This window comes from Thamnophis elegans, chromosome 6 (genome assembly GCF_009769535.1).
Source record: "Thamnophis elegans isolate rThaEle1 chromosome 6, rThaEle1.pri, whole genome shotgun sequence".
Lineage (NCBI taxonomy): Eukaryota > Metazoa > Chordata > Lepidosauria > Squamata > Colubridae > Thamnophis > Thamnophis elegans.
In genome coordinates, this window is record NC_045546.1 from 60,551,217 (window position 1) to 60,568,024 (window position 16,808).

The 16,808-nt window shown below is 41.5% G+C and overlaps 1 protein-coding gene across 2 annotated transcripts in view; it reads left to right on the forward strand.

Annotated features, from left to right (window-relative positions):
* MED14 (mediator complex subunit 14) overlaps positions 1–16,808 on the forward strand; it is a 160,653-nt gene that overhangs the window by 69,315 nt on the left and 74,530 nt on the right. For both annotated transcript variants that reach the window (XM_032219528.1, XM_032219529.1), the window contains exons 13-16: positions 1,989–2,148; positions 14,159–14,353; positions 14,989–15,123; positions 16,355–16,431. In XM_032219528.1, the coding sequence (XP_032075419.1) occupies positions 1,989–2,148; positions 14,159–14,353; positions 14,989–15,123; positions 16,355–16,431 (567 nt within the window). The remainder of the gene's footprint in view (positions 1–1,988; positions 2,149–14,158; positions 14,354–14,988; positions 15,124–16,354; positions 16,432–16,808) is intronic.

Below are 16,808 nucleotides of genomic sequence, written 5' to 3' on the forward strand. Positions count from 1 at the left end.
CTGGCGAGAGAGAAAGGATTATTTTGCTACTGGAAAGACACTGGCTGATAATGCCAATTGATGATAAAAATTAGCTAATTTTTGATGGTTAATAAGTAGGGATTTTAGTATTTTGTAGACTCTTATAGATTATCATTGAATATTTATTCATATATACATATACATATACATCATATACATATACATATACATATACATATACACATACATCATATACATATACATATACATATACATATACATATACATATACATATACATATACATATACATATACATATACATATATATATATATATATATATATATATATATATATATATATATATAATGATATTAACAAGGATAACCTTAATTAGGATAAATAACCAGGCTGCAAATTGCAACTGAGATTTGGTGAAATGATAAAGCCTATAAATGTGTGTTTTACACCTTGTTATGAAGTTATAAATAATTTGGATTAGAATAAGAGGTGATGTGACGTAAATAGCAAACAATTGTTTTCTTTTTTTTTCTTCGCTGTCTTTTTCTAATTAAAATAATAAAAGGGAATGTTAATATATACCTTGGAGATTATCAACTAGAAATTTTAATTTGGATTAGAAATGGTAAACAATTGTTTTTTCCCCCCCCTGTCTTTTAACTATAAAAACAAAAGGGAAGGTTAACATATACTTTGGTGATTATCAACTAGAAATGTCAACCTTTTTCTTTTTCTCTTTAGCTTGTCTTAGATTTTAAATGGTCATTTTGTTAACACATATTAATGATTGTTGTTTAGAGATTGTTGCTTTTTGCGTCTGTGGAGAGAAGAGAAGAGAAAAATGTAAATAACCCCAGTTAACTATAATAATAATAAAGATACGTTAGGGAGAGGAAATGTTAGATGTCCTACTAATTGGCTTCTTTTTTCTTAGAATATGTTATAAAGATATAAGACATGGCAGATTGACTGAAACTGGGGGAAGGGGAAAAAATGCCAGCAGGTGGCTGTGTTTTTGAAATCTTAACTAAATGAAAATGGTGGTATGGTAATAGTAAAATATATAAATTTTTAACATATACAATTTAAACTGAATGGAATATATGTGATTGTGGACAGAACACACGAAATGTATTTGTGACCAATGGATACGCTTTCTACAAGATGTAATGAAAGATGATGCTTTTCTTTTTGTGTTTTTTCTGTCATAAAACTAATAAAAAAAATATTAAAAAAGAAAGAAAGCAAGGTTAGTAAACTCCGTGTTCTTTAAAAGGCTTTGCTGCAGTTGTCAGCTTGATGACTGATTCTCTCATCTCCCAGTGTTCAGACCTATAGAAGATTGTCGTCCTGCAATATTCTCACAAGGATCTCCTATCTGGAGCACAGTGAGCAATCTCATTTCCCCTCTTTGTCCAGAGAGGTTCCAAAGAACTGGTTGTTTGCTCACTGTCCTGTAGATATGTCTAGCTCATCATGCCTTAGAAGTTGCAGCCAGACTTCATTAACAAATTAACATATCAATTTACTTTTACATGTATTTTTATGCACATATGTACACACACCCACACACATGAGTATATGTATACTCAATGTGTGTGTCTTTTGTGTGTATGTAAGCCAGTTTGGTATAGTGGCTAGAGTGATAGAACTCAGGAGAATGCGAGTTCTAGGCCTCCCTTAGGCATGAAAACCAGCTGGGGGACTTGGTCTGGTCACTCTGTCTCAGCCCAACTTACCTCACAGGGTTGTAGGGAAAATGGAAGTCAAGAATATAGGTATGTTTGCCACCTTGAGTTACATATGAAAAGATGGGATAAAAATGCCATCATTCTTCTCTTGGATGTGTATCTAAATACAAGAATTTGTACAGTGGTTTTTGAAAATGTTGCTTTTTAGCTGGAAGTTCTTACTATATCTGCATAGTTGAAGCCAAGACTACAGAATAAATGGGCTTTGTTCTAATGAATACCACCAATGTCCTGTTTGTTTGTGTTCACTTCAGGTTTTGGCTTGGGCAGCAGCGTTGCAAACAATCAATAAAACATTTGCCTACAGTAAGCAGTGAAACATTGCAGCTAGTTAATCATGCTACTCATCCTGTGGGAAATCTTTCCAGCCACAAACTTTTTATCAAGCTTACCCGACTTCCACAGTATTACATTGTAAGTAAATGAGATTTCAACATAAGAATGTGGTCTTTCTAATTTTTTGTAATATGAAGAATGTATTATGATAGGATCAGTTTGATGGCTATCCTCATGCTTAATTTGATTAAATAGTTGTTCCATTAAAATGCAGACAGAAAGTTAACTAGCCACTTGGAAGGAAGGCAACTAGGAAACAAAGAGAACTTAGATTAAGAGAAAAAGAGATTGCACAAATGGAAATGGTAAAAAGGAAAGAAAAATGATGTAATCCAGTGCTTTCCAAACCTGGAAAAATTGTTCAAAATTGGGTAAATATGAATTTTCTTTGAATAACAACATATAAAGCCATTATCCAATCATAATAGGATAATTCAAATTGACTTAAATATTTTACTTTTTCTGCTAAGCAGTGTGGGGTAACGAAAATGTTTTAGAAGCATTGATGTAACTAGTAAATATAAAGCAAAAGAAAGGTAATAATGTGGCACCACCTTCTTATTCTTATTTCTTTTTTCCTGTACGCTGCTTGGAGAGTCCAAGCATGGGTTAAATTCTGCCTGACTGCCCTGGATTGAATTGAAAGCTCTTTAGCCATGTCTCCTCTTCCGGCTCCTCAGATTTTTTCAATTCAGCCTAGCCCAAGGACATGTTTTAAGTGGTTCCAGAATATCAACAGAAATTTAACCTTAACTTGGACTTTCCAACCGAATTCTTCTTCATTCTGCAAAGAAATAAGGTCTGGCTTTCAGTTGTTGTATTTGAGTCTATTGCTGCTATTTGCTGCCGGCGCTTATCCTGGGCTTCTCTGGGCGCGCGCTGTCCCTTTAAATTGCTGGGTGATGTGAGCCGGCTTGGGAGCCGCCGTGATTGCCCTTTATTTTCACGCAGCGGTCAACGGCGTGAGGGCCCAGCCGCTTACAATATACCTGAGAATTTGACACGACAGTCATTGGTGCGAGGACCCATCCGTTCGCGCCATCACTTTGCAGATTTTAATTTTGGCGCCATTTTTCCAGCTGTTAGTCATCATAGTGGCCATTTTGGTTAAGGGAAAAATTTCCAGTGGTCATTTTGTTTGCAGTTTTGCTGCATTTTTCCCTTCCATTAATGAGTCAGCATTGGAGAGTGGTGGCAGCATGACTTGTTCTGTCCGGAAATCCGGTGGTCAGTCACTCCCCCCCCCCACTGATTGTTAATTGATCATTAACAGCGAGGTGTTGGTCCTTGCCTTAGGCCTCCCTCCAGCTGTTAAACCTGCAGGCACTGGGAGGTTGGATATCACCCCAGAGGTTTCCTCGTGGCAGCACCGGCCTAATTACTCATTTCAACCATCAATCTTCACGACTCTGAATCAGCAGCTGCAACTACCCTCACATCCCCAACTGTGTTCCAGCTGGTGAGTGGTGCACAGACTACCCTTACTCACAGCATAATAGCAGACAACACTAATCAAGAGGCAATGCAGCCAGGGCCCTCTAGCAGCAGGAGCCTTACCAGACAGGCTAGCAAAGCAGTCTCAGAGGCCCTCAGCAGACAGAGCCAGGCTGGGGGAAAGAAAGGAACAAAGCCCCAAGACCAAGTTGCCCCCAGCTGCCAAAAAGCACTGGAGAAACAACCTGAACAAGCCCAGCAACATCTGGTGGCTAGTTCTCCAATTCCTGCAGTGGAATCACCACAGGCCCCAGCTCCTACTAATCAGGACCCACCATGATCGGATAGTGAGGATGAGGACCAGGAATTTTCATCAGATGACTACTCTGAGTCAGCTAATTCCCCTAGACCATCCATGGGAGATAATGCTGATGTGTTTCATTGCTCATTAGAAGCAGAGCCTCCACAACATCCTCTGCCCCGCCGGGCCGCTAAGCGTAGCCAGCCTGTAGAAGACCAAGGGCCGGCCCTCTCTTTGGAAATGCAGGATGTTATAACCAAGGCCATATCCCAGGGCATTTCAGAGGGTCTCAAACAATGTGCCAAGTGACGTTGCGGGGCCAGGTCTTCTTCCTCTAAGGCTGTTCCTTCAGAGGCTCCCCAGGGACCCGCCTCTCCCTATTCCTCGCTGGACAGAAAGGATTCAGCTGTAGATGAGGAAATCCTTCCAGAGCAGGAGTTCTCTGGGGACGAAGGAGCTGTCACGGATAAACCAGTCTTCACTGGGTTGTTTAAACATGCTTTGTTCAAGACAATCTGGAGCAAGGCCAAAACAGCCATCCATATGGGAGTAACTGCCACCGATCCAGTGACAGTACACACGTCGACCCTAGCAAAGATCTTTTTGAGGAACCAGTTGTTCCCCAGGAGATTGTGCCAGTTTCTAAGTTATTTTTGAACGTAGTGCAGTGACATTGGGTTCAACCGGGCACGCTAGCCATGCCTGATAGCAATGATAAAAAGCATTATACGGTGGATGCCTCCCTGGAGGACTTACTAAAATTGCCTCACGTGGATCCTCCGGTTCAAGTCCTTACATCCTTTTCAGTCTTGCCCCTGACCTTTTAGAGTGCTTGAAGGCAGAGGACAAGAGATCAGAAAGGGCATGTCACAAGACCCATCAGGCGGCTGCCTGGGCCATTAAGACGGCCACTTCAGCGTCCTTTATGTCCAGGGCCTCTCTCCTCTGGCTAAGACAGATATCTGCCAAGCTTCCGACAGGTGACAACAAACTGAGGCAGGAGTTCAATAAGGTCTTAGCAGCAGCAGAATACACTGTGGATGCCACCCTCAACTCCTCTAAGTTCGCCTCCAGGGCCCTAGCCTCAAATGTCACCACCAGGCAGCTCTTGTGGCTTCGCCACTGGAACGCTGACATGAGGTCCAAGTGGAAGTTGGCCTCTGCCCCCTTTAAAGGAGGGAAGCTGTTCGGGGAGGCCTTGGACCCTGTCCTAGTCGAAAACAAGGACAAAACGAAAGTTATGCCATCCGTCACCAAGAAAACAGAGCACAAAGGTTCTGGTTATTTTAGAAAGCAATATCACCGCCCGTACAGTCAGGGACCAGACCGGTCACAAGATCATCAACCCTTTCGAGACAGGGGCCAGACAGCAATCCTTTTCTAAGGGGCCCTTTCGTGGTGGATCAGGTTATAGGGCTTTCCATCGCTATAAGTGACAGTCAGCTGATGCTCCCATCAGAGGGTGACTGCGCTTATTTCAGGACTGGTGGGAGCAGACCACATCAGACCAGTGGGTACTTCAAACAATCTGCCTGGATCTGACTCTAGAATTTATTTCCCCCCTCTCCCCGCCACTTCATTCGCTGTCCCACTCCCTCCTCCCCAGCCAAATGGTCCCTAATGGAGCAAGAGATCCAGCACCTTTAGGAGATCAGGGCAATAGAACCAGTACCAGCAGGCCAAGAGGGGTCAAGTTTTTACTCGATCCTGTTCCTTGTCCCAAAGAACTCCAGAGGGTAGAGGGGGATTAGACCTCAAAAGACTAAATTACAATCTAGTGTACAAATGCTTCAAAATGCAGTCTCTCCAGTTGATCTTGAGATGCATCAGGCCAAGGGCCTGATTATTAGGACCTATTAACATCAATAGGTCTCAGAGAAGCGTATCTTCACATCCCTGTCCTCAAGGCCCACTGCAGGTTCCTGAGATTTTACTGTGCAGGAACGCATTATCAATACCGAGCGCTACCATTCGGCCTCTCATCGGCCCCCAGGACATTTACAAAAATTCTGGCAGCTGTGGTAGCGTCCCTGAGGTCACATCCAGTGAGACTTCAAGCATACCTGGATGACATCATCATACAATCACCATCCTGCCAGCAAGCGGTCCGAGACCTCCAGATGACCATGAGAGCCCTGCAAGACCACAGGTTCTCCGTCAACATGGACAAAAGCCATGTCACTCCCACCACCAGGTTGCTGCATCTCGGTGCCATAATACACACTGTAAGTTGCCAGGTCTTTCTGTCGCAGGAGTGGATCTCCATCCTCAAACAACTGATCCTTCAGGTGAGAATCTCGCAGACTGCACCCATCATCCTGCTGTCAAAACTGCTGGGCAAGATGATCTATTGCCTATAGATAGTACCGTGGGTGAGACTACATTCACAACAATTGCAATGGTGCCAACCAAAGGGCCAAGAAGAGCAACTCCCCTTCCCCGATCCCGGTTCCCCTCAAGGTCCAGCAGTCCCTGAAGTGGTGGGATTCTCCTGCTCTGACTAAGGGCAGTCTCTTCCACGAGCCGGATTGCCTAACCATCACCATGGACGTCAGCCTTTTCGGATGGGGGTGTTAGGAATGTAATCTAACAGTTGGGTTGGCAATATATAAATCATATAACAATGTTGTACCTGTTTTTTTAAATCATACTGTAAAATGTGATTGGTTGCTGTTTTCCTCAATCGGCCATAAGAGGGAGCCAGAATGACTGTTAGCTCTCTGTTAGATGCTGGGCTGATCTGATCTGAGTATGTTTGGAAGCTAGCTGTTAGAAAGTGCTGTGAGCTATTGAAAGTTTTGCAACTGCTAGCAAACTTTGAGTACCGAACTGTTTGTATGTTTATGGATTATGTTATTTGGATTATCCCTTAACTGAAAGACATTGATGACTTACTGTCTTAACCGTGTATGACTTGGACTGTTTGATGGACTCTGATATCACGAAAGTAAAAGCCTACTTAAACTGCAGTGTCTCTGTATGCTGGTTTATATGTTCTCTAACAACACTCTCACAACGCTTCTCTGAACGCACTCGCTCTCCCAACGGGGAGCTTATCTAACAGGGGGCATATCTGGACAATCAGGTCACCCAAGGCAGGTGGTCCAACAACGATCTCAAGCACAGCATAAATTGGCTAGAGTTAAAGGCAGCAAGACTAGCTCTCCTTCACTTTCAGATGACCATCCAAGGCCAGCACATGATGCTGTTAACGGACAATGTAGCCACCAAGGCACATGTCAATTGCCGGGGGAACTCACTCCAAGTCCCTGATTGCAGAGGCAGAGCACCTGGGGAAGTGGGCGGAGAAGCATCTATCGTCTCTTTGAGCAGAGCACATCTCTGGGGTGAGCAATGTCCAAGCGAATTGGTTGAGCAGGGCCACAGTCAATCACTCAGAGTGGTGCCTGCACCCGGACCTCTTCCTCAAAATCACACAGAGGTTTGGCCGCTCTTCAGTCGAACTGTTCGCCACCCCAGAGAACACTCATCTCCCTTGCTTCTCCAGGTACAAGTCTCCAAGAGCAGAGGGAGTCAACGCCATTCTTTGCTGCTGGCCATCCGGCCTACTCTATGCATTTCCACCATTGCCTCTCCTTCCCAGCGTCATCCGCAAGATTGTCACAGAACAGGTGGAGGTAGTTCTTGTAGCACCATTCTGGCCCAGATGGGCGTGGTTTGCTGACCTCGTGAGCCTCTCCTGTGGAGGATTCCTCCAAGGGAGGTCTCTCTCAGCCAGGGGGCTCTCTCACATCTGGAGCCCCAATGGTTTCAGTTGACCATCTGGCACTTGAGAGGGACCTCCTAGAGAAGGACAGGCCAAGGTCATCCAAACCATCCAGGCTGCACGTCGATTATCGACTATTAGAATTTACGAGGCCACCTGTCCGGCATTCGCAAAATGGTGCGTACCTAGGCAGATAAACCCCACTTGCTCCTCTATACCGCAAATTTTGGACTTTTTGCAAGATGGATTGGACCAGGGGCTGACAGCAAACATGTTCCATCACCAAGTGGCGGCACTGTCTACCATCCTCGCTCCCAGTGACCATCTATCCCTAGCACATCATTCCAAGGTTCGCAGCTTCCTGAATGGAGCCTCCAACTTGCGGCCCCCGGTCGTTCATCGATATCTGACCTGGGACTTGAATGTGGTACTCCGGGCTGTGGTTGAGTCTCCATTTGAGCCCATTCGAACCTGTGACCTGAAGCACCTAACTTTCAAGACAGTATTCCTGACCACGATCACCTCGGCACCTCGGACTTCAGAGATAGCGGCCTTGTCAGTCAGAGAGGACTTGTGTGTCATACATCCAGACAGGGTCGCTCTCTGCTTAGATCCTTTGTTTCTCCCGAAGGTTAACTCTTGGTTTCATCGAACCATTCGCAAATACATCAAGCGCTCTGAGGCGTTCAGGCGATTGGAATCGTTTTTCGTTTCCTTTCAACCTGCTACCATGGGGCACAAAGTCACCTCCGCCACCATCGGCCGATGGTTGTGTGCTTGCATCACCCTTACCTATCAGCTCCAGTCTAAGCAAGTACCACACCGAATCACAGCCCACTCTACAAGAAGTGCTGCGTCCACAGTAGCCTGGGCAACCCAAGCATCCATAGAAGAGATCTGCAGAGCAACTACGTGGGCCTCACCAACCCAATTTGTTAGAGCTTACAAATTGGACAAGTTTGCGTCAGCGGAAACAGCGTTTGGGAGATGGGTCCTTCAGGATATCCATGCCTCTGGAGAGACCACCAAATCACGTTCTTCCCACCCTAGTGACATTTAGCTTGGGTATGTCCCATGCTTGGTCTCTCCAAGCAATGTGCAGGGAAATGACAATTTGTTTACCTGAAGGGTCCTTTTCTGTATGCTGCAAGGAAAGTCCAACCCCGCCCTGAGGTCTCTCTCACAGCTTCCATTTGTATCTGATTTGGACTTACTTGATGTGGATTTGTGACTTTCGTTTCCAAATTTGGCATGCAATCTATTTGACTTGAACTAATAACAGACTCAATGGAACCACCTTTGAACAGTGTTACAGGTCCACACCTTCATTGAAAAAATCTGAGGAGCCAGAAGAGGAGGCGTGGCTAAAGATCTTTCAATTCAGTCCAGGGCAGTCAGGCAGAATTTAACCCATGCTTGGACTCTCCTCGCAGCATACAGAAAAGGACCCTTCAGGTAAGCCAATGGTCAATTTCTTATTTTATCTTATTATCTTAAAATAATATGTTATAATCTAACTTATTTTATATATTATTTTTATATAAAATAGAATGTATGTATGTATGTATGTACAGTGGGGCAAAAAAGTATTTAGTCAGCCACCAATTGTGCAAGTTCTCCCTCTTAAAAAGATGAGAGAGGCCTGTAATTGACATCATAGATAGACCTCAACTATGAGAGACAAAATGAGAAAACAAACACAGACAATCACATTGTCTGATTTGGAAAGAATTTTTTTGCAAATTATGGTGGAAAATAAGTATTTGGTCAATATCAAAAGTACATCTCAATACTTTGTTATATATCCTTTGTTAGCAATGACAGAAGTCAAATGTTGTCTGTAAGTCTTCACAAGGTTGTCACACACTATTGCTGGTATGTTGGCCCATTCCTCCATGCAGATCTCCTCTAGAGCAGTGATGTTTTGGGGTTGTCGCTGGGCAATATGGACTTTCAACTCCCTCCAAAGGTTTTCTATGGGGTTGAGATCTAGAGACCAGCTAGGCCATTCCAGGACCTTGAAATGCTTCTAACGAAGCCACTCCTTCATTACCCGGGCGGTGTGTTTGGGATCACTTGTCATGCTGAAAGACCCAGCCACGTTTCATCTTCAATGGCCTTGATGATGGAAGGAGGTTTGCACTCAAAATCTCACGATACATGGGCCCATTCATTCTTTCCTGTAAATGGATCAGTCGTCCTGGTCCCTTTGCAGAGAAACAGCCCCAAAGCATGATGTTGCCACCCCCGTGCTTCACAGTAGGTATGGTGTTCTTTGGATCCAACTCAGCATTCTCTCTCCTCCAAACACGACGAGTTGTGATTCTACCAAACAGTTCTACTTTGGTGTCATCTGACCATATGGCATTCTCCCAATCCTCTTCTGGATCATCCAAATGCTCTCTAGCAAACGTCAGACGGGCCCGGACATGTACTAGCTTAAGCAGGGGGACATGTCTGGCACTGCAGGATCTGAGTCCCTGGCGGCGTAGTGTGTTACTAATGGTAGCCTTTGTTACGTTGGTCCCAGCTCTCTGCAGGTCATTCACTAGGTCCCCCCGTGTGGTTCTGGGATTTTTGCTCACCATTCTTCTGATCATTTTGACCCCATGGGGTGAGATCTTGCGTGGAGCCCCAGATCGAGGGAGATTATCAGTGGTCTTGTATGTCTTCCATTTTCTAATTATTGCTCCCATAGTTGATTTCTTCACACCAAGCTGCTTGCCTATTGCAGCTTCAGTCTTCCCAGCCTGGTGCAGGTCTACAATTTTGTTTTTGGTGTCCTTCGACAGCTCTTTGGTCTTCACCATAGTGGAGTTTGGAGTGTGACTGTTTGAGGTTGTGGACAGGTGTCTTTTATACTGATAACAAGTTCAAACAGGTGCCATTAATACAGGTAATGAGTGGAGGACAGAGGAGCCTCTTAAAGAAGAAGTTACAGGTCTGTGAGAGCCAGAAATCTTGCTTGTTTGTAGGCGACCAAATACTTATTTTCCACCATAATTTGCAAAACAATTCTTTCCAAATCAGACAATGTGATTGTCTGGATTTGTTTTCTCATTGTGTGTCTCATAGTTGAGGTTTACCTATGATGTCAATTACAGGCCTCTCTCTCATCTTTTTAAGTGGGAGAACTTGCACAATTGGTGGCTGACTACATTTTTGCCCCACTGTATGTTTGTTCCAGCATAACTCTGGAACGCCTCAAGCAATTTCGACCAAACTTGGTACACAGATGACTTACCCTCCAGAGACAAACACGGGGGGGGGGGGGGGGTGGAGAGACGGGGGGGAGACACCCTTGGTGTGTGTCTATGTGTGTGCCCCAGCATGACTCAGGAAAGCCTGGGCCTTTAAGGAGAGTGAGTGCGGCATCCTAGAACGGCAATTATTCGTGATGTCATGGGAGTGGGAGGCCAGTAGAGTGGCCTTTGATTGAGTATGCCATGGCCTAAGCAGATCCTCCGCCCCCACCTCACTGCGGCAGCCCAATCTCGTAGGAAACAGCTTCAGTCTGTGTTCCAGGATCATCCTTTGCCCCAACTCAGGCCTAGGCTTCCCTCACACAGTAGGCCTGATTAGGGATCTAATCAGGGATTAGAGGGAGCCTGATTAGGCCAGTACAGAGGCCTTTGATTGATCATGCTTCCTCACATAGTAGGCCTTTAAAGCCTAGGCCTCCCTTATACAGTAAGCCTATGAAGGAGAGAAACAACTTAGAACTGAGGAAAAATTTCCTGACAGAACAATTAATCAGTGGAACAGCTTGCCTCCAGAAGTTGTGAATGCCCCAACACTGGAAGTCTTTAAGAAGATGTTGGATAGCTATTTGTCTGAAATGGTATTGGGTTTCCTGCCTAGGCAGGGAGTTGGACTAGAAGACCTCCAAGGTCCCTTCCAACTCTGCTATTGTATTGTATTGTATAAGGGAGCCGGATTAGGCCCGTATAGTAATAGACCTATGAAGGGAGCCTGATTAGGCCAGTTCAGAGGCCTTTGATACACTGCTCTCTCACACAGTTGGCCTTTAAGGCCTAGCCTCCTTCACACAGTAGGCCTATGAAGTGCCAGGAGTGTAGACAGGGCAGGAAAGATAAGCCCATGAGAGGGGGAAGGGAGAGGACAGGGATGATGGGCATGGGAGTAGGGGGGAGAGGGCAGGGATGATAGGCATGGGAGGAGGGGGATGAAAGACCCCTCTCAATGATTTTCTGTCAGACAAACGCTTCGACATCTATAAATACCCGGGCAATGCTGGGTCATCAGCTAGTTCTATAATAAAGCCATGAGATGTTTTGAAGGTATATGTGTTTGACAGAACCCAACTTGCATCTTATGCTTTCTGTTCATGCAGTATTATTTTAAATAAAACCTTAATTGTCAATGATTTCTTTCTGTAAACAAATGAGAGACAGTATATCATAATCCTTTTCTAGATCTGAGATACTAAACTATCATAGCAAATGACAAAGTTGTTAATATAACATTGAATCAGTATAAGTACTTCTTAATTTAATTATTTTGGTGAAAATGAGATTTTGAAGAATATTTATATCCCAAATTTTCTGACTGTTGCCAGTTAAATTCAGGTTTCGTCATGCTTACTGCTTTAATATAAAGGTGTTTGCAGCTTTTCATTATCTGTGTCTTTGAGCCACTGGATTTCTACAATAAAAAAAAGTTGTCTATAAAATGTCTATGTTCTTTGTTGAATGACGGGAGGATTCTACGGAAATATATATATATATGTGTGTGTGTGTGTTTGTGTTTGTGTTTTTTCTGAGGTTTTCGCGGGTGTTAGTATGTAGGTCTTTGGTTATTCGGGTTTTCTCCCGCGTAAAATTGGAGGTGTCTTGGCGACGTTTCGACGAAGTCTCATTCGTCATCTTCAGGCTTCGTGCTTCCAGGAGCAATGACACCTCCAATTTTACGCGGGAGAAAACCCGAATAACCAAAGACAGACAGACAGACAGACAGACAGACAGACAGACAGACATCATACATACATACATACATACATACATACATACATACATACATATGTAGGTCTCTATTTGTTCGGGTTTTCTCCCGCGTAGAATTGGAGATGTCTTGGCGACGTTTCGACGAAGTCACATTCGTCATCTTCAGGCTGCTGCTGACTACTTCAGGTTTGGTGTTTCCAGGAGTAGTGAACACCAAACCTGAAGTAGTCAGCAGCAGCCTGAAGATGACGAATGTGACTTCGTCGAAACGTCGCCAAGACATCTCCAATTCTACGCGGGAGAAAACCCGAACAAATAGAGACCTACATACTAACACCCGCGAAAACCTCAGAAAACATATATATATATATATATATATATATATATATATATATATATATATATATATATATATATATATATATATATATATATATATATATGTTATATTTATGCTGATAAATAAATAAAGGGAGACTAGTATAGATCTATTTCAAGCTATTTAGCTCTCATCAGCTAGCCATACCCAAGTTTTTGGGAATCGAACCTGTGCTCTATTGCCTCCCCTGGGATAAATATATATATATATATATATATATATATATATATATATATATATATATATATATATATATATATATATATATATATATATATATATATATATATATATATATATATATATATATATATTTTTAAAGTCACAACCCCTGGTATGCCCAAATATGGGAGGAAGGTCACACTTCCATTCTCTATCCTTCGGCTCGTCACAAGAGACCATCCAGACAGAAACCCAATATTTTTTACTGTTGCCTTTTTGTTACATTTGTTATATTTGTGCTGATAAATAAATAAAGGGAGACTAGTACAGATCTATTTCAAGCTATTTAGCTCTCATCAGCTAGCCATACCCTTGCTGGGAATCGAACCTGTGCTCTATTGCCTCTTAGGCAGATGTGTTAACCATTGAGCTACAGAACTCGACTCGATATTTGGGCATACCAGGGGTTGTGACTTTAAATATATACCTTTCACCCTGGCTGGCTGATAATATCGCTCGTGGACTAGCTGCAGTCTCCGAACGCTTTTCAAGGGTAGCCCCATGTAGAGCGCGTTGCCCCCTGACCAACACCAACTGCGACCTGTCGGATAGGTAGGAGGAGAACCACCGTAAAATGGTACCTCTTACTCCCACCTCCCCCAGCCGTCGCAGAAGGATACCATGGTCGATGGTATCAAAGGCCGCTGAGAGGTCAAGAAGCACCAGGATAGAGGAATGCTCCATGTAGAGGAATGCTCCATGTTTCAATAATTGATTTGCTTTTTCTTCAGTTGTTTAAAAAAGTTTTCCAAAAATAATTGCTGACTACATTGTAAACAGATCATTTGATGTGGTATGTAATTTGCTGTATTGGTGGTAATCATATTCATATATTGAAATTGAAATTTAGTTTTATTTGGATGCATTGAATCAGTGAAACTCAATTTAGTATTACCTAACTTAACTCTCACTTATTTCAGTATGATCTGCTCTGAGTAAGTTAAATCCAAATTTCTCTGAAGTTGGTTTAGAAAATCTGAGTTTCTTTGAGATTTGTATTAATTATAATATATTAATTTGAACTATATTTCCAAGCTTAGTGTGACTTTTCAACATCCTAGGTAGTGGAAATGTTTGATGTTCCCAATAATCCTACGCAACTAGAATACAAATACTACTTTCTTTCTGTGAGTTATGCTGAAGGAGATGATAGCCCTGCCACTGCAGTTTTACTCCAACAATATAAGTCAAATATTGAAGAATTGGTTTTGGACACAAAAAGTAGCAAACAAGCAAAAAGTGGCACAAAACGCAAGGTATGGATTTGATCATTGGCATTTGGTACTTTCAGTGGATAAGAAATAAATTATTTCTCTTAGCTGAAAAAAAAAGGTTGAATACTGAAACATTTCACTTAATTAGATAAATGAGTAGCTTATGATGACAAAGAATAAATCTGCTAAACTGTATATCTCTTTTTCTGAGACAAGATAGAAAATGTGTTTGAAGTAGCATCTTAAATATTACCTCATGTAATAATTAAGTCGGCTATATTTCTAGTGTTAGGCACTGTTTAAACATAAATTAATTTCTTTATAAAAGTGTACTTTCAGGTTATTTTTTTAGCACTATTTGCATCTACAAAAACTTATAATCGATTAGAACATTTTACACTCTTAAGTGCTGCAAGCTTGCTTGTAATGTTCTTTTTAATATACCCAAGCTCAAAATGAGCACAATTGATTGGACATTTAAATTAATGTTTAATATTTGTTTCCAAGTAGCACATATAGAAGTATAGTCTAAATATAGTGGGCATGAATTCTGAATACTTTGTATGAAACAAGTAAATTTACTACTATGATTTCTATTACTTGCGATTTACATTTTATTCTACCTTTGTGTTTGAAAGAATATGTATCTTTTAAAATATTTTTCTGCTCTTTTGTAGTTGTGTGATGAACTGTGCCCCACAGAACCAAAAAAACCAAAACAGTCTGGAGAAATGTGTGCATTCAATAAAGTTTTAGCTCATATTATAGCAATGTGTGATACAAATATGCCCTTTATAGGACTCCGCATGGAGGTAAGTAACAAATTGTATTTGCTGAATTGAAACAGTTAAAAAAAGGGATTGTCTTTAAAGTACCCAACTTAAAAAACAGGAAGAAATAAGACTGGCTTGTAATTTATTTTAAACCATAATATGATTTAACTGTTTTTGATGTAGTATAATATGAAATCGAAACTTGACAATAAATCAGGCCATAGCAGCTTGATAAAACCAAAAAAAAAAAAATCTTTATCCAATATTACATGTGAAGAAGGTTGCAGCAGCAGCAGTTGTGACATGAGATGAGAGAACCCTTGACCTGCACTTCTTAAATATGCTGTCTATTGCTTTAAGCAAAGATTTAGGTTTTGATCAGAATTTGAAGTATTTAATCATAGACTAACAGTGTGTGTGTGTGTGAGAGAGAGAGAGACAGAAAGAGTAGATAATTGATTACAATATGATTGAAAAGGAGTCTAACTTCTGCCCAACCTTTATCAGAAGTTGCCATTGGAAACAGTTATGCTTTTTTTCCTGTGTAATAAAGTAATTTGCTGTATCTATAGATGTTATATTTTTGTTCTCATTTATTGCTGTATCTGTGTGTGTGTGTGTGTGTGCATACAGGAAAACCTTTTCCTGAGTCATAGGATTGAGAATTTGGGCCTTTGAATGGAGGAGTCACCAGTATTCCAAGCCATTGCTCAATTACTTCTCTCATAGGGGACCATTGAGAGAATGGGGAAGCGGGGGAGGGATTTCTTCTCAGCCTGTAGCCTGACCTAGTCTATTTTTTAACCGTCTTGGTGGTTTGTCCCTCCACACTGAATATGCCCATCACAATTCAATAACCACCGTCCCTTTTCAATGTGCCTTTGTTTAGGTGCCCATCTGACTACATTAGCCTTCTTTGATGTAATATTGTCTTATATTGTAAATATTTTAGATGTTAAATGTTAGGTAACTATTTTATCCTATAGAGAATTAAATACAAAATTCAACATTGTTGTCCCATATATGCCTTGTTTCTGATTTTATGTGTTTTTAGTATGAGATTGATTAATGCAATGTAACAACTTGAAGCAATTGCTTCACTCATTTTATATGTAAAGAGATGACCTCTCCCTGGTTGGATTTTATTTCTTGCAGTAGTTACTACAAGCTGAAAGATTCATATATGTGACAAATGATACTATGCAGCTTGAATTTTAATTTTCTATGATAATACAAACTTAAATTTATTAAGTTTTTTTTTTAATTTCAGTTATCCAGTATGGAGATCCCACATCAAGGTGTCCAAGTTGAAGGAGATGGTTTCAGTCATGCTATTCGTTTATTAAAGTAAAAAAAATTAATGTAAAATTCCACTTACGCTTAGAATATTCTATATGGATCAAAAGGAAATTATATAATATTTCAAAGAATCATTTTTTTCATTATTTCCACATTAGTATTTATATTGTGAATTTGTTTTTATGATAATTGTACAGCAACTCCCCCTCCCATTTTAAGTATAAGAATATTGTTCTTTATTCCTGAGGAAAACAGAACATGCGTACAAGCGCTGGCATTTAGGTGTATATCTTTATGGAAAACATAGTTCTTAAGGAGTACGTATTATTCAAAGGTATTATTAAGCCTAATGACTTTCAGATTTTAACTGGCCATTTTGACCGACTTTCATTCTTATAAAAACACTTTACAGGAAAGCTAGTCTG